This window comes from Uloborus diversus, chromosome 4, assembly GCF_026930045.1.
Source record: "Uloborus diversus isolate 005 chromosome 4, Udiv.v.3.1, whole genome shotgun sequence".
Taxonomy (NCBI): Eukaryota; Metazoa; Arthropoda; class Arachnida; order Araneae; family Uloboridae; genus Uloborus; species Uloborus diversus.
The window spans coordinates 23889461-23914153 of NC_072734.1; the positions used below are offsets into that span (position 1 = coordinate 23889461).

Sequence of the window (24693 nt, forward strand, 5' to 3'; positions counted from 1 at the left end):
TATAAAATATTTTATTTAAACCAGCTGATGTGTGCATCACATGACTTCCTTTTACTCCAATTTAATGTCATTTCCCCATTATTCGCTATTTTAATGTGATTCAATATTTATTCTCTAAATATCACCAACAATAACCAAATTGAAACCAAAAAAAAAAAAAAAAACTCCGCCAAATTTGTCGCCAAGTTGGCGACAAAACTTGGCGACCAAAAGACTGGCGATATATCGCCAAGTGTCCGACAAATTATAACGCCACTTGAGTTTACATCGAAATTAACAATGATTTCCCCCCAAAAAGGTGCAAAAGACCCCCTTAGGAACATCCGAAAGCAACCAAAAGGGGAGGTGCACAACTAGACCCCACTACGAGTCTATGTACCAAATTTCAACTTTCTAGGACATACCATTTTTGAGTTATGCGAGATACATACGCACATACGCACATACGCACATACACACATACGCACATACATACAGACGTCACGAGAAAAGTCGTTGTAATTACCTCGGTGATGGTCAAAATGGATATTTCGCGTGTCTATACATTCTTAGGCACTTTTCCGCATGTGGTCGAATCGAAAAAAAAAACTCAACATTCATTTGGGGGTGAGCAAAATGGAAATTAAGGGCGATTTTTGAGTGAAAATTTTTTCGCGAATACAATACTTCCTTTTTTGTAAAAGGAAGTAAAAATAACTAATAATTTTAAATGCAAATTATTTTGCTTGCTGCTAACACCATACTTTTCGGTAAGATGCACTATTTTTACTTCCTTTTACAAAAAAGGAAGTATTGTATTCGCGAAAAAATTTTCACTCAAAAATCGCCCTTAATTTCCATTTTGCTCACCCCCAAATGAATGTTGAGTTTTTTTTTCGATTCGACCACATGCGGAAAAGTGCCTAAGAATGTATAGACACGCGAAATATCCATTTTGACCATCACCGAGGTAATTACAACGACTTTTCTCGTGACGTCTGTATGTATGTGCGTATGTGCGTATGTATCTCGCATAACTCAAAAATGGTATGTCCTAGAAAGTTGAAATTTGGTACATAGACTCGTAGTGGGGTCTAGTTGTGCACCTCCCCTTTTGGTTGCTTTCGGATGTTCCTAAGAGGGTCTTTTGCACCTTTTTGGGGGGAAATCATTGTTAATATCAATGCAAACTTAAGTGGTGTTATAATTTGGTAAACACTTGGTGACGTATCGCCAAGCTTTTGGTCGCCAAGTTTTTTCGCCAACTTGGCGACGATTTTTTTTCCTTCTAAGAGCGAACATCCGGATCTGATTAGCTATTTGGCCTATAAAACCCTCCTTAGGGCCCTCTAGTTTCTGGGGCCCTCGAAAATATTAGACTATGTAGAGAATTATACCAAAATATGACTTCGTTTTTTTTTACTTCCTTTTACAAAAAAGGAAGTATTGTATTCGCGACAAAATTTTTACTCAAAAATCGACCGTAATTTCCATTTTACTCACTCTTGAATGAATATTGAGATTTTAGTTAAAACGAGTTTTCTCGTGACGTCTGTATGTACGTTAGTATGTATGTGCGTATTTATGTCGCATAACTCAAGAACGGTATGTCCTAGAAAGTTGAAATTTGGTACGGAGACTCCTAGTGGAGTCTAGTTGTGCACCTCCCTTTTTGGTAGCATTCGGGTGTTTCTAAAGGGATCTTTTGACCCTTTTGGGGGGGGGGGGGAATCATTGCTAATTTCGGTGTAAACTCATGCGGTGTTATAATTTGGTGGACATTTGGCGATATATCGCCTGTCTTCTTCGCCAAAAAACTTGGCGATTTTTTTTTTAATTTTTCTATTTGGCCACTGTTGGTGAAAGAGAGGGTAAACTATTGAATCACATTAAAATTGCCAGTAATGGGGAAATGACATTAAATTGGAGTAAAAGGAAGTCATGTGATTCACACATCAGCTCGTTATCTTCATATTCAACTGATTCTATCTATTCAGTCATGTTGTCGATTCCCTCTCCGAATTCCCCTAGAGTCAAAAAGATTTTAATATTAAGCAAAAATTTCCAACTTTTTTGTTTGAAGTTTGAAGCCGCAGTTGCGGCTTTCAATAAAACTAACTTCTGGATATTTCTGTACCCAACAAATCAAAAAACTTTCGATAAATATCTAGCTTTCAGGAAAATGGAAATGTCGGAGACATGAGATGTTTAAGCAAATCTCGACCGGGCCAGCACGAGATAGACAAGGTGAAAGGCAAAATGTTGAACTCGAATTTAACCAACTGGTCTCAGAAAACTCGTATCACAGACGGATTTATCATATGGAACTTCTCACAGAGCTCTGAAGAAATTGGAGCTTCGCGCTTATCACGTTCGTGTTGTTCAAGCATTTAAACCTCGTGAACAAACTAATCTATTAAGTTTTTCTCAATAGCTAAGGAATGGAAATGAAATTGCAAAAGTTGATTCTGTGTTCTTTCCAGATGAAATCCGGTTATTTCATTCCACAGGCTATGTTAGCTGTTAGAACAGAAGAATTAGGTCTACCGAAAATCAATACGTTAATTATGAAAAGAATTTGCATTCAGCAAAAATCCTTAATTCCGGGAAAAACGTATATTGACCATGCTACAAACAAAAAGCTACTGAAAGAAAGTGTGCATGGAAAATGAAAACGAAACTAAAAATGGCGTGTCATTCCGAAAAGTCGTATCGCAAACAAGCTAAACAATTTGCACTTAAAATTAACAGCATTTAAAAAGTAAAACATTTTATCACAGGTAGCGTGAAATTTAAACCACTCTGTACCCTGCATTTTGTTTCGAGTAGTTTTAAAAATTATTATTTGTGCAAAACTTTCTTTAATGTGCTGAAAATAGAATAAAGGGTACTAATTTCCATTCATGTCAATACCTTATACATTTTTTTTTCTTTTTCAATAGTTATCTTACCTAATTTATTTTTAGCTATTATTTTCTTTTCCTTTTTATGTATATTTTTACAATACGCTAGCCATTTAAAAACCACCATGGGACGTACATGACTGTATGTCCTAAGAGTTCAAGTTTATTTTTTAAATTATAGAATATAAATTTTTTTTTTCATGATGTTGAGACTTCAGAATCTTAATAGTAACAACAACAAGTGATTGATTTTTTTTTTTTTAGTTTTTTTTTTTTTTTTCAAAACACACCAAAATTTAATATTTTACTTCAGGGCTTAGCTTATTGTCCTCAAAGAGAAGCTTAATGCCATATCTTTATTATTATTAGTATTATTATTATTTAATTTGGGCAAAAAATGGCTGAAAAGGAGAAATATCCCAGTAAAATTTTCAAAACAAAAAACGAAATAAAAAACGAAGACGAAGAAGAAAGACTTACATAACACCACTACAAACTTCTTATTGTATGGAAACAAGTTTCCTGGCGATTTATAAAAATGCGTGCGATCTTACCATAACTTTCGTTACACAGACCACCCTTTTAAAAAGTTATACAGAGAATGTTTTTCGGAACATCTTTGATGTCATTCAAAAAAAAAAAAAAAAAAGCTTTATATGATGATTCCATCAAAAGATGAACACTTATTTTTCATACAGGTATGTATAAAAAGCTCTACCTCTCTAGGTGGGAATGCTTAAATGACGATTTGTGATGAAGTTTCCTTCCTTGAGTTGGCACTAACAGACAGATGAGGAGGGTTGTCACACCAGCTAAGGTGCAGCCCTTTAGCCTCATACTACGACCGGCAACCTCTGCAAAACATAATAAGAAAAAACATTTATTAGTCGTAACATTTAAAAAGTTATACAGAGTGGTACATTAAAAAAAATCATAGAAAAGCAACAAATGGTCTTATCAATATGCGGTTTGTGGCATGATACATCACAGGGTCAAGAATTTTTTTATGACATCGTAAAAAAAAAAAAAAAAAAAAGAGAAAAAGTAATTATGCATGTAATTGCCGGTGGTATCGTCACAGTAAGAAAACTGTGACGATACTGGGATTTCTTATAGCTATATATAATTTGATTACTTGTACTTACATTTTATTTTTTTATTTTTTATTTTTTTTTTTTTATGATGTCATAAAAAAATCTTGAACCAAATGAAGTATTATGGCGCAAACCGCATATCGATACGACAATTTGTTGCTTTTCAATCAGTTTTTAAAATGTATCATGGTTTTTCGAACACCCAGTACTATATAAATGTGAATTTTCTATTGACCCTATTAGATGGTATGTGGTACTTGACAAATGAATGGAGAAGAGTAAAACGCTCTACAATGCGAAATTGCTATCAACTTTGAGGGTTTGAAAGATCAGAGGAAAGAAATTGTCAAAAAAAGAAAAAAGTTGAAGGAACAACAAATGTGAGGGGCGCAGAGGTTATCCGTCCAAAAGCACAGGTACGAACCCGACATCATTTAGTGAATTCTCACGATGCAGAAAACTGACAACGTCCATGTCGGCATGCAAAACAAGATCCCTTGAGTATTCGTTGGGCTTTAAATACCGTCAGTAAAATTATATTTCTAGGGCAGTTTGGCATCGCGCGACCACCTCCAACTGGTCTTCGGACTACTCGTAGTGGCAATGGCTATCAGCCGGTAGAGAAAATGAAAGAATGGATGCCAGCACTTCAGGAAAACACTAGGTCTGCAAATGGTGTTTTCCTTATTTGACAAGTGCTGCTGACGATTCGTTATTTTATAGACAATATTGCAACATTGATGTTCCTTTTTGTGTTTAAGTATTTTTGAATTTTTTTTTATAGATGCTTAATTTGCTTTTTCATTAGATGTTATTTATGTTTGACATGTATGCACTGTGCTGTGTTTTTTCATATTTTATCATTCGATGAAATTCGGAATTTCTTTCGGCAAAATGAAAACAATCATTCTCATAAGAATTTTAGTTCAGCATCGCTCTGTGTGCTATCACCATTTTTTGCAGAACACACAAAAAGATTCCCCACTTAAACCGCTCTATCTATAAATACTAAACAAAATTTAAATTAAGATTAAAAACTTTGTCTTACACATACGAAAAATACATTTTTAGATGCTAATTTACTGCATGAAATCAAAGCACGTTTTCTCCACTTAAAATAATTTGAATAGTCATTAATTTTTATGGTAAAATCATACAGTTGATTCAATTCTATGAGTAAAATATACTCGCTTGATTAACATCGTTCTTCATCGCCCATAAGTGTCCAGAACAGCACTGAAATCATGATGTTATGTGAGAATCACTTTTAGCAGAACAAATTAGTAAGTTTTTTATATATTTTATCATTTCCACTATTCTGTAGTTAAAATGATAAATTGTTTAGTATATCATTTAACTATTCTATAAATATGTAAAAAAAAAAAAAAGAATAAGATTTTAAAAGTCTGTCTTACACATTCGAAAAACTATTCTTTATACGTATTTTTTTTTTCATGAAATCAAGGTATGAGCATCCACCTTAAAATATTTTGAATGCCTATATATTTGTGTGTCAAACGTAAAGTACTTGCTTGAATTATCGCTTACTTCATTGCCTATAAGTTTACCGAGAACTACTGCAATCCCGATGTTATGTTTCGCAAAACAAATAATTAAGTTTTATTATATTGATTCAAAATTAAAAATATGTCTTTTATATTCAAAAAATAAATAAGTAAATAAATTTAAAAAATCGATTTTAAATGCATATAATTATTGCATGAAAGCAAACGCCGGAACCCCCTCAAAGTAATTTTTGAATGCGCAAAAATTTGTGGCTAACTGTATGGGTAAAATATTCGCTTGATTAACCGCATATTTCATCGCCCACAAGTTTGCAGAGCACCACTGCAATCCAGATGCAAGCATCTTTTTTCGCAGAACGATACTAATTGCCTTACTCAGAGCAGTAAAAGAAACTGGATATTGAGGACAATAGCACATAGAAAAAAGAATTACTAATTTCGCCTTTGAACAAGAACTTTAACTTTGATTACCTCCTGATGACAAACAAAAACTTCACACTTTCACAAAACCGCAGACGATATAATAATTTATTGAAAAGAAGAGGAACGTCTTTGCCCAGAGGGAGGTTGTTAAGAATGGAATGTAGGTAGCACGAGGTTGAGAAAAAGGGTGGGAGCGGGAGAGAAAGAGCAACCCCACTAACTCGTTTCTCAAACGCATCAAGATCAAGAAAACACAGACACATTCGATCTGTATCTTTACTAAGAAACGAGCAGATGCGGAGGAATATAGATCCAAAGATGCGATTCGTGGTTACCGAGAAGTCAAAATGACGTCAGAGATGACGTTACAAATGGGGCAGACGGTCATATTTCTTTTCAAACCGAGAGACAAATTTATTTTCTGCGCGGAAAGAAATACGCATGAGCTTGAGGGACAACTGAGCCGAGCCTGGTTTTGTTGTGAGCAATGTACAATGAGGTGGGTAAAAAATAAAGTCAGTACTGTGTTGGCCACCAAGATCCCCAGAGCTATAAACACCTGTGATTTTTCCCCCTATGGGATTCTGCGATAGACAAAGTGTTAGGACAGTGGTGCAAAGGTGGGGGGGGGGGGGGCGAGAAGGGACACCTATTAGCCCGGGCTCAAGCCTGAAGAGGGCCCGAAATTTTTAAAATAAAGAGTGAAATATATGTAGAGACGTAGGGGTAAACAATATGAAGGGTGCCCGTGAAAGTCATTTGCGACGGGCCCCAGAAATTTCTGTGCAGGCTCCTGAGTGGTGCCCAACCTTTTTCTTTACGAGGGCCACACCTGATATTAAAACGATTCACGCGGGCCAGAACGCTTTTTCATTTCAAAATATTTAAAACTTTTCTTTTATTAAATGTTTTTTTTTTTTTTTTTTCCAGAAACTAATTTTCGAGTATTTAAATCCAAATATGTAACATTGACATTAATCGTGCTTTTCGGTTTGTACCTTCAAGCAAAGCCATGGGCCAGAGTCAGCTTCGCGGGCCAAATGTGACCCGCCGTAGGTTGGGCATCACGCTGTTAGGGTCTTCATTTCTCCAGGATTTACAGCTGTAACTCCGCGGAAACTGGAGGCAACACCCTAAAGCAGTGGATAACTCAAGCGCCCGAATCAAGGCGACTAATTTATTTTTTCTTTCAAAACGGGACATTTACCAATGTTAGTTATCTGAACTTCTATATTTTAAAAAAAGGGGGGGGGGCTTCTTTTTGTATAGTTCATGACAGACAAAAGCAGAAATGAACACTAAAAATATAGGGATTGATGTTGTTTTGTCGTGCAATTTGAATGAAATTTGAATAAATTTGGTGCTGATTTTAAATAAGAATGAAATTATAGACATAATTTCATACAATTTACTTTATTAATCAACATTGCGGTGACATGCAACTGTGATTTTTCGTTAGTCCACAAATTAGTCATAATATTCCAGGCCCCACAATGTATGTCCGTAAAAATTTTTAGGTCCAGAGATTTTCTTTTTAGAATCTTGATCTGTAGGTATTCTAATGTGAGAATATCTTGGGTAGACATGTTGAATCCTGCGCGAAATAATTTTACAGGCCATCAAAGATAGCGGCCATTTTGGTTCACTTGCTCATTACGTTTTTCGCAACGTGCGTACCTATAAATTTATTTTTAGTTTTGAACTGAAATTTTTAGGCCTTAGAAAGTCAGTTAATAGTTATGTCATAAAAACCGCTCTGGCTTTTTCCACAATTTTTACGTGAGGTATCTCTGACGTTTTTTGTCTAAAAAATTTTAGTTACTTAAAAGTGTACAAAAATTAATAACTCTTAATGAAACCAAACGATTTTAAAGTGTAAAACCTTTTGTGTAAATCAATATTTTTCAAGGTCACCAGCGCAGCCAGCAATATCTTCTGTAGGGGGTTTTTTGGTCAAAAATACCTTCTGAAGGGGGTTTTTTGATGAAAAAACCTTCTGAATGGGTCTTTTCGATTAAAAATACCTTCTGAAGGGGATTCTTTGATTGAAAATACCTTCTGAAGGAGATTTTTTGATCAAAAATACCTTCTGAAGGGGATTTTTTGGTCAAAAATACCTTATGAAGGGGATTTTTTGATCAAAAAGGCCTTATGAAGGGAAGTTTTTGATCAAAACAGCCCTTTCATATGCATAAGCTACTGTATTAAAATTTGCATTCATGTTAAAACCAGTGGCTATAGGGATTTTTTCACCCCCCTCGCTCCACGCTGTTCAAGGTTATTTATCGTCTGCTATCAAAGTAATTGTTTTCGAGTAAAAATATTCCACAGTTCCAAAAACTTTTTGTTTCATGTTTTTCTGTGACAATAACTATTTTAGTAATGGCTAATATTTCTAAACTGAGTTCAGAAAGTTTTGGTAGGCAATTGAAGACATCTTGAAGACAGTTTTATCAAACAAATATGTAATTTGTCAAAAGGAATCAAGAGAAAAATTATGTTCTTCGACAAAAACGAGTTCGGGAAGCTGCTGAAGTACGCAAAGACGCAATATTGAAAAACGCGGCGAGAAAATATAGTGTGTCATTGCAGCAGCTAGTGCTATAAGAAATACACGAGAGGAAAAACACTAAAAAAAAATGGTAGAAAAAAATGCACAGACAAGTTTTTTTGAAAGTGAAAACAATGTTTTAGAAGAATCAGAAAGTACTAAAGGAGGTCGAAATCAAGACGAAGTTTTTGACAGAGTAGCAGATCTTAACAGCGACATAAATGTTTCTGCTGCGAATTCATATGCACATCCAAACTGTATAAGTTCTTATATTCGAAATATGAGCGAGAAACCAATACACAGTCTGCGCAACATCTATCCTCAAAATTTGAACTGTTTAAAAAGGCAAATGAAATATTAAAGCCTCTGTTAAATGCTGGGCATGGATTTATTCTTTCAGAAATAAAAGAGTTGATGCTCAATGTAGATGAAAATGGATTGGTTTTTATTAATGAAACAAAACTATTTCTCGTAACAACGTATAATGAAAGGATTCTTTTCTGTGCTTCCAAAAGAAAGAATGAACCTTTGTTGGGTTTTTTTAGTCATTTATCTCCAAAAGTACCTGCTGCTTTTAGCTCACAAGAAGCTGTGAAGACTGCAGAAAATCATTGAGAATCTTGAGAAAATCATTATAAGATGTTGATTTTAAACTACAAGAGAAGTTCTGCTAAGCGAGTAAAGACGGTTCAGGATGCTCTTGGCTCAAAGGATGAGGAAAAAGTCTAATAATGATTAAATCGCTACGCACCAATATTGAAAGCTTGAAAACAGAGATTGAGTTTTTGTTAAAGGATGTAGTGACTAATCAGAACTGTGCAAGTGTTTGGAAGTGTTTCGTTCACTGGTATCACTTGTAAAACACTTGATTATTGCTGATCGCGACGAAAATCACAAATTATACGTTCAAACTGTTGAATTACTGTTTCCAGTCTTTCGTGTATTTGATTGCATCATTTATCTAATATATGAAACATGATACGTAGAGAGGATAAGGGCGCTAGAAAATGAGTGTCCCTACCTGTAAGAAAAATTCATTCAAGTTAAATTTGTTGTTAAAATTCAATGCTGTGAAGCCAGAGATGAAATTGGAACAAACGATTCAACGGTCACAGAAAAGTGCCGGAGAAATTGCAGGGCAGACGAGAAAAAGTATGTTGTCGAGTGGCATTTAGAGTATCATGAAATTTTAATGATATGCAAGGTGTTTCGTGGTCTTACTGGTTCTCATTTAATGGATCACTGTGAGAGTGTCCCGCATCCTTATTTTTATAGGCAATCGTAGCCAGTATTTTAATGAAAATGTCAAAAGAATTGTTGATTTTATCTATCAACATGTAAATCCCTATGATATTTCTGAAACAGAGCAACTTTACAGCTTTCTCACTAAACAACTTGTGAATGGTAGTGTCAAGATTCGCCTTCTCAGCATCATGAATATCATGAATTATTGATTAGAACAGTACCGCCAGTTTAGACTGGATACATTTTGTTTAAAAAATTGTCTGATTTACTTTCCAAAGTCAATCTACCATGCTTTGAGGCACACAGTTCTTCATAAAATATCACTTCTAAGCTAATGGGAAAGAATAAACTTAAACAAGGGTACAAATACATGGAAATAGCGAAAGAAAGGGGAGAATGCATTAAAAATATTTTAGCTCATGACTTGTTTCCAACGAACACATTATGTGATGGTCAGGGGCGTTCACAGAAAATTTGGGGCCCGTCACAAATGCCCACAAATGTTTCGACCGCCCTTCCATATTGTTTAAGCACATATCTCATCCCTAGTTTTAAAAATAATAGGCCCCCTTCAGGCTCAGGTCCGGGTCAACAGGTTTCTCTTCTCCCCCCCCCCTTGTGCACGCCCCTGGTGGTGGTGATTCACCTACCAAGCTAGATTGCAGAAATATCCGTTCCCAGAACATTTTTTATTTAGCAAAGTATCCCCAATAAAAACTGCCTTCGTTATATATTTCATGCCACAGGTCCGCTAAATAAAGAAAACTTCTGGCGAAGTTATCAGCAATGTTCTGCACGGATTCATTCCTGTATGCTCTTTTCATGAACTTCATCCTGTGTTCGATAGTTATTTGCAGCATGTTGTGAAATAATCCGAAAAGATGAGAAGGGAATCAACTAAGGGCAGAACAAACATTACTGTAATTGACAGAAAAACACTAGTACCTATGCAGGTAGAAAAATTCTGGTCTTCGGTATCAAATAAGGAAAATTTACAGTAACTAGCACGCAAGGAAATAGAAGAAATGTCCAAAAAATGCTACACTTTCAGCTATTGCTAGTGGTTTAACAGTTAATGAAGAAGCAATCTGCAATACTTTTCATAGAAGATTTGAGACACATCATTGAAGAGCTTAATTAGAATAACTCAAGAGAAGATGCAGATCTACGAATTTTTCCACACATAGACTGGGCTGATAAAAATTGCTCAAAAAGAGTGACTGCGGCATCAAATGATACAGACGTTCGTCGTAGTGCAATAACATGCAATGCAAAAACAGATCGTAACCTTTTTTAAAAGTAATTAATCTTGTATTTTTCATTTATTGTGTTGTTGAAGAAACATGTATGTGATAAACAGGAGTTTAAAATGAGCATTTTGGATTATTTATTAATTTTTGTACCCTTTTTAGTAACCAGAATATTCAAAAACAAATGTCGGAGATATCTCCGCGTAAAATTGTGGAAACAGCTAGAGCAGCTTTTATTACATAATTAATACATTAATTGACTTCCTTAACTCCAAAAACTGCAGTTCAAAACTAAAAATAAATTTGTAGGTACGCCCGTTGCGAAAAACGTAATGAGCAAGTGAACCAAAATGGCCGCTATCTTTGATGGCCTGTAAAATTATTTCGCGCAAGATTCAACATGTCTACCCAAGATATTCTCACATTAGAATACCTACAGATCAAGATTCTAAAGAGAAAATCTCTGGACCTAAAAATTTTTACGGGACTACATTGTGGGGCCAGGACTATAAGGGAAAACACCCTTTCTATGAGTGCATAAGGCACAGACCCACATAAAATATGTTAAATAATTATACATGATTTAATTTATTGGAGTGAAAATGCTTGAACAGTTCCGCCCAGTGACTTTGGGTTGAAACATTCAGTGTTCCATTCTGTTACTTCAGAAAATGGGTTGATTTTTTAAAAGAAAGGTATTACGAAGCACACGGGGCGCGCTTTTTTTTCGTCTCGTTTAGTATGAAACGCCCTGCATGCTACGTTAAGGTTTATAGAACTTGACAAAAAAAAAAAAAACATATTGCTATCGATCTTTCTGGTCTTTTTCAAAAGTTCAAGATTATGTAGGGCAGGGGTACTCAACTCTATGCCCACGGGCACCATGGTGCCCGCCGATCTTCTTTTTCGTGTGTCACTGCTGTTGACAACCATAAAAATATTTCTGTTAAAAAAATGACGCCTAACATTAACACAAGCACAAAGCGAAATAAGACCGATCTCTTTTTTCCATTCGTCTCAAATCTTAGCCAACCAAATTTTCCATATCAGTCAACTCTCAACCACTCGAAATCCCAAGGAACTGGCTAAAACGTTCGAGTTATTGGTAGTTCGAGTAATGGGAAGCTTCCCACAACAGTCTCAAGAGTTTGGGGCCTGATGAAAATTTCGAGATAAAGGAATATTCGAGTTATAAGTTTCGATATTTGACTGTAATACGGTTGCAGTAAGAAAAAGTTTGAGCTTGAGACTGTATACTTCTTGGAGAGTTCACTAAAAGGGAGAAGGGTTATTGATCCGGCGATGAGTTGAGTTACTTTCGCAGTGGTATTCCAAAAGCATCGAAACTTAAATTCACACCAGTAATATGTTTCTCCTTTAAGTGAAAGGAGAGGTTTAGAAGAAAAGTTTTGTGAAATTGAAGTGAAGAAATACATCTTCAATAGCAGGAGGGTCGTTATATCTCCGAATTCCGAGCTATGGCCAATGAAGTGAAATGTTAAAAAATTGCATCGACTCTGAGATTCATATTTTTAGTTTAAAAAATATATGCTTTGTCAGGGACGGACTGGCTGACTTTGGCCCAGTCGGCAAAAGAATATTTTGGCCCACCTCTGTAAATTAAAAAAAATAAATTAAACAGTTCCGAACCTCGATTCTTGCAGTCGAGCAAAGACATTAAACTACCAGTTGTTCCTATTTTTCTTTAAGTTTCTAAATCAACTTTTAAAGTTCTAAAAAACGAAAATTGTGGAACGTAAAATGAAGTTAACACTGACACATTTTTTATGTGCCTTGAAAGAAGGATACTAATGGTTTCAAGTCTGAAAAGGCAATTCTTTAGGCTTCTAATGAGGAAGAGCACGAGGAAAGGAAGGATTCAGGTGAATCCCACTGGAAAAATTTCAAAATTGGTTGATCGGTATAGGCCTAAGGAGAAAAGAATCGGGAGAAGGGTTTCTATAGTTCCCTTCCAAGCGATATTTTCAAAGTTGATGTCATAGAAGAAAGAGAAAAGAAGGGTTCCCCCGCAATTTTGTTTTCTTAAGTTTTTCTTTTTTCAAAATTGAAGTCTATATTAATCTATTTTTGTTTACAATAGAATGTCGTAGGCTCTTCTCAGAAAGTCTCCGAAATGGAAAGTTTTAGAAATGCAATTTTAGGCTACCCTTGGTAAAATTAATGGAACAAGGAAGCATCGGGAGCGCCCTACGAAAACGTTTAGACGTTGAACTATTTAAAAACGCAAAACTATCTTTGGTCATGTTTGTGAGGATCATGTTAAACAGGGTCCCTTCAACCACCCACTAGCGCTGACTGCATGGGGCAGGGTGGCGAGCCCCCCCCCCCCCAAATAATTTGTGATTGGGTGTGTTACCTTTTAGAGGGAGTGGCGAGTGCTTTTTTTTTTTTTTTTTTTTTTGAGGAGTGCTGTGAAAAGAATGAGTTTCTTTTTGCTTAACGAGTGTTAATGAGAATTAGACATTTTTGAGAAATTTGCAGGCTTTATGAAACTCTAAATATTAAGGCAAAGACTTTCAAAGGTTCTCAAACTTTTTCGACACGCTGCATCCTTCGAAGCATTTTAATTTTCTTACGGCACCATTTTCCTTCTCTATTTTTTGAGATTAGTGAGCAAGTTATCCAAATAACGAGGAGGTTTAAAATTTAGTAACTCCTACGATTGAATTGCTCCGACTTTTGCATATTTATCAGCTGACTCAAAAAAAACTAAGAAAAATAAAACCAAGTAAAAATTCAAGTTTCAAATATGCTTTTTAGTAATTTTAGCTAAAATGAATCAGAAAAATTGAATACCAATTTTTAGACACTTACCTTAAAAATACCATGCTACATGTTGCTGGTTCGAAAAATTATGAACCAAAAAATATGTAAACTTACATTTTCAAGGTACAAAAATATGCTCCTTTTTTGGGGCGGGGGGGGACACCATAGGGTCGTATACCCCCTTAGCCCCCCCGGAGACGTCTTTAGGTCCCCCTCCCAATAATTTTTGCAAGTCGGCGCCCCAGTTCTCCCCTCTCCCTTGTGCATGCCTCTGCTCTTGTACAACACCCCAAAGCATGGCCCACGCATCTATAGCAGGGCCGGGGTCGCTTTTTCTAACGGTGCAGGCCTCTTCAATTTTTGTTAATAGATGTACGAATCTAAGTTTTTAACGCTCTTTTTTTCTTCCCGGGCCTTTTTTAGGCCGCGTCGGACCCCAATTTTTTTGTTCCCCACCCTTTCCTCAATGTGGGAGCCATGGCGCCCAGAGCTCAAAAAATTAGAGTAAATTGGTAGGAGAGGAAAGCATTCGTACGTGTGGACTTCGGCTATTTACTTCGTTCCCTGCTTAGGATGGAAAAAAAAAAAAAAACCCTGTTTCCAAACGCTTTTTTCACATAGAGTAAACAAATTACATGCTTATTATTATTATTATTATTATTATTATTATTATTATGACGCTTTAAAAATTGTTAGGTGTGAATTTAAATGTATTAAGTTCAATAAAAAATTGCTTGAAGTGGCCCACTAGGCAGTAGGCCCAGTCGGGGATACTCGACTAGCCGATCTGGACAGCCCGCCCCTGAGATTTTGTAAATCATTAAATAAATATTTCTTACGCGATATCAGATAGGTGAATTCGTATCTCACTCGCTAAATTGTAAGGGAAACAAAAGAATCTTTTACTATCAAAAAAATTTGCTTTTGCGACGAAATTTAATAGAACTTTCAAAAGTCGACTGACAAATTTAAAGGGGGCATGGTGCATCAGACGTTAACTTAAAAGAGACAGGCGCAGCACCCTCCTGGAAAAGCCTGGTGAAAACACTATAACAGATATATATATTTCAGATAAAAAATGATAACAACAACAACAACATTTTTAAAACCACCCCTTTTTCAACGTCACTTCCATTCTTTTGAAGTGAACCTTGAATTTCTTCATTTGTGATTTTTAATAAATTGCTCTATAAGTTTTTATCCATTTAAAAACCATTCCATTGTATTTTTTTTTTCATGTATTTTTGACACATAGCACTTTTTTTTTGTTTTTGTTTTTTTACAGCGCATCTGAAATTCTTTTGGACGAGTTCTTTATTGATACCTTCAATAGTAAATGGATAATATTTTGAAGCTATATTTCTTTTACTGTAATTAAATCCGTCAATTTTTTTTTAAGTAGAGGAGAGGGGTTTTTTCCCCTCTATCATTTTAAGGTCGAGTTTTCAGAAAACTCCTCTTGGCAAACTTCATATGCGACAGAATCATCGATCCTTGCGGGATCAATTCTGGGAAGCGATGAAGTGATGCGGAGGATTTTCCTCTGAGTTCGCGCTTTCAATTTACGTAGAAAAAAAAATCTAGCTTTTCTAGACTTCATCAAGCCACAATCGTAGTCGTCTCGTTCGTTCGAATTTTGCTCTGTTAATTTTACCATAAACATTTTCTATAAAATAGGTATTCTACCTCTTTTTGGCTACTCCGAAATCTTGTTTAGCTAAAGTCGTTTACCGAATTTTGTTTTATTTATTACTTTGTTGAGTAAAAATCACTTCAAGAGTACCGGAGGCGGTTTTCCGCTGAAAACACAAGTTATCCATGCATTTGTATCATTTGTAAACTTTTGGAACACTAATTCCATATTTTAAAATGCCATTAAACTCGCAAATTTCGAATTTTCCGACATGCCTGATAATTCGGGGTTCCTTGCAAAAAATGGAAAAAGTAGGCTGAAAAAATTTGCTTGTTTGTCAAAAATTCAAATATTTAAAATTAAACAAGAAGCGAGATAAAAGTAAAATGTTTTGTTCTCAATGCAGGTCATTTATTATAAATTTAGTAATTATTCCAATCGATTGGTTGACGCAGAAGCAATCATAGCTAGTGTTATTCATACCTAGATTTTTCTTATCAGAATAAGTATTTTAACAAAATTAAACCATTTATTGATAAGATAATGTACAGAACTCACATTGTTTTTTTTTTTCGTTAAAACATATGTTTGTTAAACAATATGTGTATATATATATATATATATATATATATATCAGTGACTACCTAGCATATGGGTGACACCCAGGGCGGTAATTTTGAGTGTGTGTGTGTCCCCTCCTACAAACGCAAAAGAAAAAATAAATAACATTTTACATTAACATAATAACATGAAATTCCTACAATTTTCAGAAATAACTACATTTGTGTTGTAACAAAATTTTAAGTGGGCTAATGTACAAAAAACAAGAAAAAATGGGGAGTCTAGGGGTTTTCCCGCAGAAAATTTTCAAATCTGTAGTCTTTTAAAACTGCATTTTAGCTTCAAATTTTAAAAAAACTCGCAATTCTACTTTATGTGTCACCCCCCACCCAGACGGGTGACACCCGGGGCAGGCCGCCCCCTCGCCCTCCCCTATATATATATACATACATATAAATAAACTCGAATTTTGCTGCATCCCCGCTGATGCGGGTTAATGCGGAATATTTAAAGTTAAGGAGCAAAACTAACAGTTGACTGTAACAGCACAATAACGATTAAAGTTAAAATTATGCATGTAATAATTATGTGTATAAATTTACATTGCATTTGCTGACTGGTGTAATATTTACTGTACAAATTTGTTTATAATTATAGATTGTTAAAAATATCATTATAAGTCCTTTAGTACATGTGAACATGCTCAAAATCAAAATTAAATTTTGTGTTTGCTCCTGGCAGTAGTTTTTAAATAATCTCTTTTATCCGGAATCCTCGATTTACCAAAGGAGGTCGGTCCCGATCCCGATCGCTGTGGTCAATCAAGGTTCTACTGTAGGGTGACCGGAGCACGTTTACGCTTGTCCTTTTTTCAAAACGAATTATAACTGGAAAGCCAACAGTCCTAACAGATTGATGCTGCTGTCTAGCAAGGGTTCGCATACGTTTTTAAGCATCAGTTAAGCTTCGCTCTAGCATGCAGAAATAATTATCTGTTTTTTACCAAGTTGAGTAAGTTTTGTGTTGAACGTTTTGAAGCTTATTGTGAATAAATAATACTTAGTTAAAAAAGAACAAATACATAAAAATTAGCAGAATTTTATCCTTTTTTGAGAATTGTACTTGTATTAACTGAAATGTTATTAATTTTTTTTCACGTTAAAAATAAATCCAAATTTGACGACGGGGCAAGTTTAAGCGTTGACATCGGAGCACCTTTACCCACGTTCTTACAGTGTCCTTACTTCCAAACGTGCCCTGACGCTTTTTTCGCTCCGAACTGTCTCAAACCTTTTTAGTGTTTTCAGGCTTTTTAGTTTTGAAAATCACCATTTATTTATTTATTTATTTATTTATTTATTTTTATTTATTTATTTATTTATTTATTTTAGTTACAGATTTGTATCTTATAGCTTACAATCATGTAGTGCTGTCTTCATGGCCCATTTAGCTTTTTCTTTATACCCTATTCAGTCTGTAATAAATTTGCTTTATTTTAACGATGGTAAGACGTTATGTTGGAAACACTAACAGAACCACGTTAGGTGTCAAAATAAATGTGCGTAAACGTGTCTGTGTTCGGGGCAAATTTACGCAACCGACTTGAACGAAAATATAATTTTTTAACGGTTAAAAACACAAACTGAGCAACAACTGAATATACCAATTTTGACTCCATTAACTGCTTCATAAAATCACCATTAATAATTTTTAACAATTATTTAACTTCCTAAGTTGAAACATAAAAATTTGAAAATTCATTGAAAAAAAATCCGTGTAAACGTGCCCCGGTGTACCCTATTTGTATATTTGCATGTGTCGATGTGCAATCACCTTACGGGAAAACATAAATTTTAAAATTTTAACTAAAACTTCTTTTAATCGCGGATAAAAGAGGTAACCATTAAGGTAGTGACTACTGATCTCTACCAAGTAACGAAATAATATCAATGCCAAATGCAAAGTAACTTTCTGATTCTTAATTGCTTCTTTCATTGTCCATAATTGCGTGTAAGTGTTCTTTTTTCACAAAAACGAACTTTACATAAAATGTTTAATAATTATTCACATCAAAACTAGATCATAAAAGTCCTAAAACCATTCTTTCAATTTCTGAAAATTTATCAGTTCGATTCACACAAACACAATCAAGAGTTCAAAGCCAAAGACTAAAAACACTAAACATATCATTAAAACTGTTCCAAATAAAATACATTACTCACGTTTCAAAAGCATTTTTACAAACTGCAATTGTGTTGAAAAGCTATATTTATTTAGATTTTACAAAGCTTAAAACCATTAATTGATGCGTCTATTTAAGCCCTTTTTTTAAGTGTTTAACTTGTTTTAATTGCCTGACTTGAAGTTCTGCTGCTGATTTTAATTATTTTGCCACTGTAAGTAGATTTTTTTCTGTGGTGAGCGATATTTTTTAACACAAAAATTAATAAAACATTAAAACATAAATTTCACCCCTCTCTCCTGATTAACTTTTTATCATTATATTTTTATTTGCTTCCATTTTGTGAGCAAAACAATTGCCAATAAAATTCCAAAAATTCAGCGACACGCACAAAAGCAAACATTTGCTTTCTATTTTTATCTTTTCTTCTGAAGACGACGCCTTTATTAAATGGAAAACTAATCTAATCACCTCCGTATCCTGCAAGTCGAGGTCACGCAATTTATGCCAAAAGCACCCCCAGCCCATGTTCCAGTGATAGGTAAATACTAGCAGGAAATCAAGTTGTATCGTTTTTCTCTTCGCCATGCGAAAGTTCTTGTTTCGGGTAAAGATAATATTCTAATGGGAACATGCTGTTAACTAATTAAAGAGCATTTAGTTGGGGTAGTAGCATAGAGGACATTTTTTTTTATTGCATTATTCATGAACGTGTTGCATAGTTGCGTACTTGTTTAACTGCGTATTTGTGTCCGCAAATAAGTTTTTGCTGCTTTTACTGCTTTTGAAATATTAGTACTTCTTTTTAGACTTTTGAATTAAGGTTTTTGATAGAGGGATTTGATGTGTTATTTTATGATTAAATAAGACACTAAAAATCAGAAATATGTTTCAATACTATTTTATGAACTACAATCTGTTGAAATTTTTTGTTTATTTAAATTCCACAAAGTTTTAACAGTTATTGTCATGAATTAGACATTTTTGATGCGTTTTATTGTTATCTACCTTTTCATTATCTACCCCTGAACTTTTTTTTTTCACGTGCGCGCGCACACACATATACACGAGAACACACGGACAACTCATTTAGGGATGGTAAAAATTGAAATTTTGGTTGTTCATACGTTCGAACGTACATATGTGTCGAAAACACTACTTAAAATTTAAGAGTGCCCATACCCCCAAGAGCAATGCCCCCCCCCCCCAAATACTACAAAGCTCCCCCCAGAACAAGCAGAACAAGACCTTCCTCCAAAAAATGAGGAAAATATACCTCTGAAAACAATCTTCCTCACTAAAATTTTCGATGGCGAAGTCTACGTTATGACCCCCCCCCCCCCCCAAATGCACGCCCCTGCAAATTTTATTCAGGAGTGATTAAATGAAAATTCACGCTGTAATTTGAGTTAAAAAAATTTTCATTGATGCAATAATTTCTTCCTTTAGTTTGAACAAGGAAGCTAACCTGAACATTACCTAGATAATGTATAGAATAGCTGTTTACCGGCAAAAAGGCAACAAGCATTTTTAGTAACGGATACGAAACACAGTGTGTTGCAACAACTGAAATTTAAAAGCGCGTGGATAAATGTAATAACGGAACATGGTGTTTAGAAACACCTGTCTTTGTCCGTTAGCAAAATATCTGTCACAGCTCAAGCGAACACCGGAAAGTGTCAAAGAAAACGCTATATATATATTTTTTTCAAATTCAAATATGGGATGTCGAAATCAGAAGAAGGCGTTGTTCTCTTATTAGAGTGTTTCGTAGAATCTTACGTGCAAGTGACCGCATGCGCAATAAGAAAGAAGGAAGGAGTAGGCAGAGGAGAAGAAAAAAAAAGAACATAATCACCGCTTTAATTACACGAGTTATTCAAATTATGGCCGTTTACTTGCGGCACTATGTGGCAATACTAACGTTTTATAAGGTCTCTAATGTTATTCTATCTTTGGGAATGGCAGAGTGTAGGAAGGATAAATATCGCTCGGGGCTGAAATCGTCTGATGCAACATGATTTGCTGTGATGAACGTGGTCGTGAAACAATGGAAAGACGGAATAAGTGTATTCGCATCTAAAAATTTCTAATTAACGATATGACAGGCCTTATGCGGGTGATTTATATGTTTCCATAACTCGACTTAAATGGTGGCGCATTTTCGTGGGTAAAGGACAAAAGCAAAATTAATGCTTTTCCTGTACGCAATTGTTTTTCAGAATAAAAGAGGGAATGAAATTCTAATGGACACAATTAATCACTCTGCAGGTTAACAGCGCTGGATGGGATGCTCTTTGCTATTGTACTATTTCGATAGGGCTAAATAAAAACGAATTTGTTTCGAATTATTTTAAACGATGCTAGAATGCATGATCGAAAAGTTTGCGCTCACATTTCACTTTGATTTTAATTCATGCATTTTTTTTTAACTTCTTCAAGAAAAAAAAAGCACGAAAATAAAAAATTTAAAGAGTTGTGAAATTGTTTCGTGAGTAAGGGTAATTGACGAAAATAAGCAAAAATGTTTTTTCCCCTCTTATTAAAAAAGTTGTCCTTTTTTTTCAAATTTGGTTAATGTATTTTATTTTATTAACATCAGTTTCGTATTAAAAGTATGGTATCCACAACAAGTATATTTTAAACGCTTTTTGCTTTCCATGAATAACTAACACTTGCATGAAAAAAGAAATCCTTGCTTTATTTTTATTTATTTATTTTTCTTATTTTTGTATACATTCAAAAAAAATTCTTGAAAAGTAAGAACTTGAAAGGAAAATTGCATAAAAAAAAAGCACGAAGAATGTTCAATCACTCTTTTTCCAATGGCGTAGCATAAGTGGCGGTTGAGAGTTTCAATCTCTAATTCAATAATTGAAATTTTTGTACCTTTTTTTATGTTACATTTACTCGTTTTCTAGTTAAAAGGGATTTTTTCTTTATTTTGAGCGATGAACGTGACCTTACATCAGTATCCGAAGGAGAGCATAGAGCCTGTAAAATTGAGAATCCCTGGTGTAGCAAACGTCAAATTCAAAATTCTCAGGGGGAAGGGGAGAGGGAGAGGAAAGGAAGAAGAATCCTCGGTGCAGTTTTAATTAATTAAATGCAACGGAAAGTTTTATTTACTTTTTCCCCTCTCGACTGTATTGTTTTCATAAGGTTTGGAAAAATTGAAAAACATAACTATATGAAACAATAAAAAACATGTATGAGAAAACTTAAAAAAGTGCATAGTAGGAGATATTTTGTTTTCCTTTTCTGTGAAAATAAAAATATCTGTGAATTAATGCATTGGACTTAGTTGTACGCGGATTTTTTATTTTTTTTTTTTCAAAAATTATTCACATTGTTTTTTGTCCACAAACACAATGACACATAAATAAACAAACACATAAATAAACAAAACTTTTTAAAGTAAAATTAACATTTCTGTATGGGTACACTGGGAGTTAAGTAAAAATAAAAATATTCATCCCATATTTTGCAGAGAAGTAAGTTTTATGAAGTGTAATGCAAAATATCTGAATGTGAAAGCATTTTTCACACATTCGCAAAGCATCATAAAATATTTTTTCATATTTTAATATGTAGTCACTGGTTGAAAAAATATCAGTGTTTTTTTTTTTTTTTCTTGCATAAATAAAGAAAAATAAACATTGTTGAGTTCACTTTTAGCTATATACGTTTTTATTTCTAAAATACATAATGGATGCATAGAAAATAGATAAACTTATTGCTTAAATGAAAATTTTGAAATCGTGATCCTATAACATTGTATCAAACAAAAACGAAGTAGATGTACAATAGATTTTGCCTATTCTGAACACTCTTGGGACCGAACAAAAGTGTTCCGATTACGGGGAAAGGGAGAGTGTTCATTGCAGAAAGAGACTGGATAATGAACGCGTATTTACCAGCACTACCATCAAAATTTGTTCAGAGTATTGGGGGGGGGGGGGGGGTTACATTCAAGGGCATCCTAAACTTAAGTTTTTTGGGAGGGCAGAAATTCTCAATTTGCCGAATGGAACTCCAAATTTCGCCGAATCTTCAAACAAATTTGCCGAATAAGGACATTTCGGGAGGTCACAGTGACCTCCTGCGATCTCCCATCGGTACGCCGCTATTCACATTTTCGGAGTGTTCAAATAAAGAGAGTTTACAGGAGTAGTCTTTCACTGCAAAGCAAACGATAATAAGTTTTTAACATCGGGCATATGGTCATTATGAGAGACGCACCGAATTTAAATTTTTGGGAGGGGGAATTTTTCACTTTGCCGAATGATAATGGATGAATTATAAATTATAACTCTATAATAAATTTGTATCATGGCGAATATATAGTTATTATGCATATGCTACCTTGGGGGGGGGGAGAGAAAAAGGGTCCTAGCACTAGTTACTATATCGAAATTTTTTGTTTTGGCTGCAGTAGCGGATTTTAAGGGGGGCCAGGGGGCTCGGACCCCTCTCAATAGGGATAAAATTAATTAATTTATTTTATTAAATAATCTTTATTTCTAAAAAAGACTAAAACTCACAGAATATTTGAATAAAATTAGCTTTGTTTCCGATAGGAGTAACGAATGAGTCAGAAATGAGTGCGAAAGAAAGGTAGATAAAATCGTGATTCGTCCAAATGTTCTTTAGAATCAGTAATTAACAGAAAGGGGTTCTGAAAAGTATTTAAAAAGAACTTAGTGAAAACTAAGTCATAAAAATTGTACGAGTTGGCGCTTTTTACTTTTACTCTCCGGTGCCCCCTCCAAAAACGTTTTCCAGCTGTGCCGTTTTTCTACGCTTACTTCAAAGATTATTTTTACAAACAGCAGCAAAACGATTTCTTTTTTAAATACAAATTCACAAACACGTGAAATATGAATAAAACTAAAAGTATGAAATTCATAATAAAATGATTAACTAGTTTGATCTCTTTAGAAATTTTTCGTTGTTACTACTGAAAAGTAATTAGCGGGTAAAATAAAATAAAGACAAGAAATATAAGCAACAAAATAAACTAAGTTTTTGAATATCAAAATTTACGAATTCGATATTTGACAGAAAATCGAACTTATTCAATTCATATTTTAAAATAGAATATATGAATTAACCAGATCAAAACATTGAATCATCAGTTAGTTTTATCAGAAAGAAGGTAAATAAATAAATCTTAATCAGAATAAAAAATCCTGGAAATGAATACAATTTTCTAGTGGTGTGATAAAAATGTAATGAACTGAACTGAAATGAAAAGGTGATAACTTTGCTCAATAACTTTTTTAAGTATAACTGCATTTAAGTTCTAGAACTTAGATGTTTCATTCGATATTTCTATTAAAAATTTAATTTAAAGTGCATGATAAAGGAAATTACTCAAAAGTTTACACAAAAATAATTTATCAAAAAATCAATGAGAAAATTAAATAAAATCTATAATATGGAACTTTGAAACGTCATAAGTCGCTTGCAGAAACAGCTCCAAATCAGGTCAGACTTTTTCCAGTCTGGAAGCCAACATGTTCGTAAAACAAGCTCTGCAGATAGAGAATATTTTTCACGCGTAAGAAACTAGAACATAATTTCAATTTACCTACAGAATAAATTCAGGAACTTAAAGCTTGTTCCGTGATCAAAATGACAAAGCTCACCTTATTTCCGTCACACAGATAAGAGGTCAGACGCGAAACAAGAGGCCACAGTAATATTTCCAAAGGAGGAAAAAGTCTGGGCTGTCTTTTCTTTTCTTTTTCTCCTTTTTTTTTCTTGACGTGCTCAAGCTACGATAAAACACGCGCTGCCGCTCTTTAGCAGTTGTTCGCTCATGTGGAACTGGTTTACCGCCTTCTTGCCGTACCATTGGGTTGCCATAATGAGTGGAAAACAACACTCGCCAAATGGACAGCCAAGAGCCGGCAACAAGTTGCTCTTTGTCCGTATTTGGAGCCTAAAGGAGGGGGCGGGCCGGGCCGGTCACTTATTAGTTGAGCACTTCATTTGCAAAGGATCTCGTCTTAATTTGTCACCCGAAGAGCTGCTAACTAACAAAAGAACTCTCCGGAGCTGAAAATCAGTAATTTTTCAAAATGAGTTTTCCTCACAGGAATGAATTCTCTCAACTTTCTATTTTCCAGAATTCAATTTTCTTTACCTTCATGCCTTCATTCAATTTTTCAGCATTATGCACTGCATTATATATGTCATGTTCATACATGTTGTCGAACCACTTTATTTTCAAAAAGGACATGCAATTTCCCTAAAAGATATATTCTTAGTTATTTTTGAAAATCCAAACAACCTGAAAATCTGAACTATGGGCCCAATCAGTTCAGATTATCTATGTTCTACTGTAAGAGAAAACTTTTCTCAATATTTTTATCCACATAATATAAAAAATTTAGATCATCACGATTGTGCAATTTTGATACAACTGTAATGATTACCCATAAAAACTTAAAAATGTACAGCGTTCAAGTATTAAAAATAAAACAGGGCGCATCATAATGTTAGTGTTATAGTTAAACTACCTACTGAGCATAGGCAGTGACTAGGGAATGCA

General features: G+C 34.5%; 1 protein-coding gene across 2 annotated transcripts in view; it reads right to left on the reverse strand.

The window, feature by feature from the left end:
- Positions 1-23967, reverse strand: part of LOC129220117 (uncharacterized) — a 29915-nt gene extending 5948 nt beyond the window's left edge. For both annotated transcript variants that reach the window (XM_054854459.1, XM_054854460.1), the window contains exons 1-2: positions 23786-23967; positions 3601-3736 (exon numbers count right to left, since the gene is read on the reverse strand). In XM_054854459.1, the coding sequence (XP_054710434.1) occupies positions 3601-3719 (119 nt within the window). In that variant the 5' untranslated portion in view covers positions 3720-3736; positions 23786-23967. The remainder of the gene's footprint in view (positions 1-3600; positions 3737-23785) is intronic.
- Between the last annotated feature and the right edge of the window lie 726 nt (positions 23968-24693).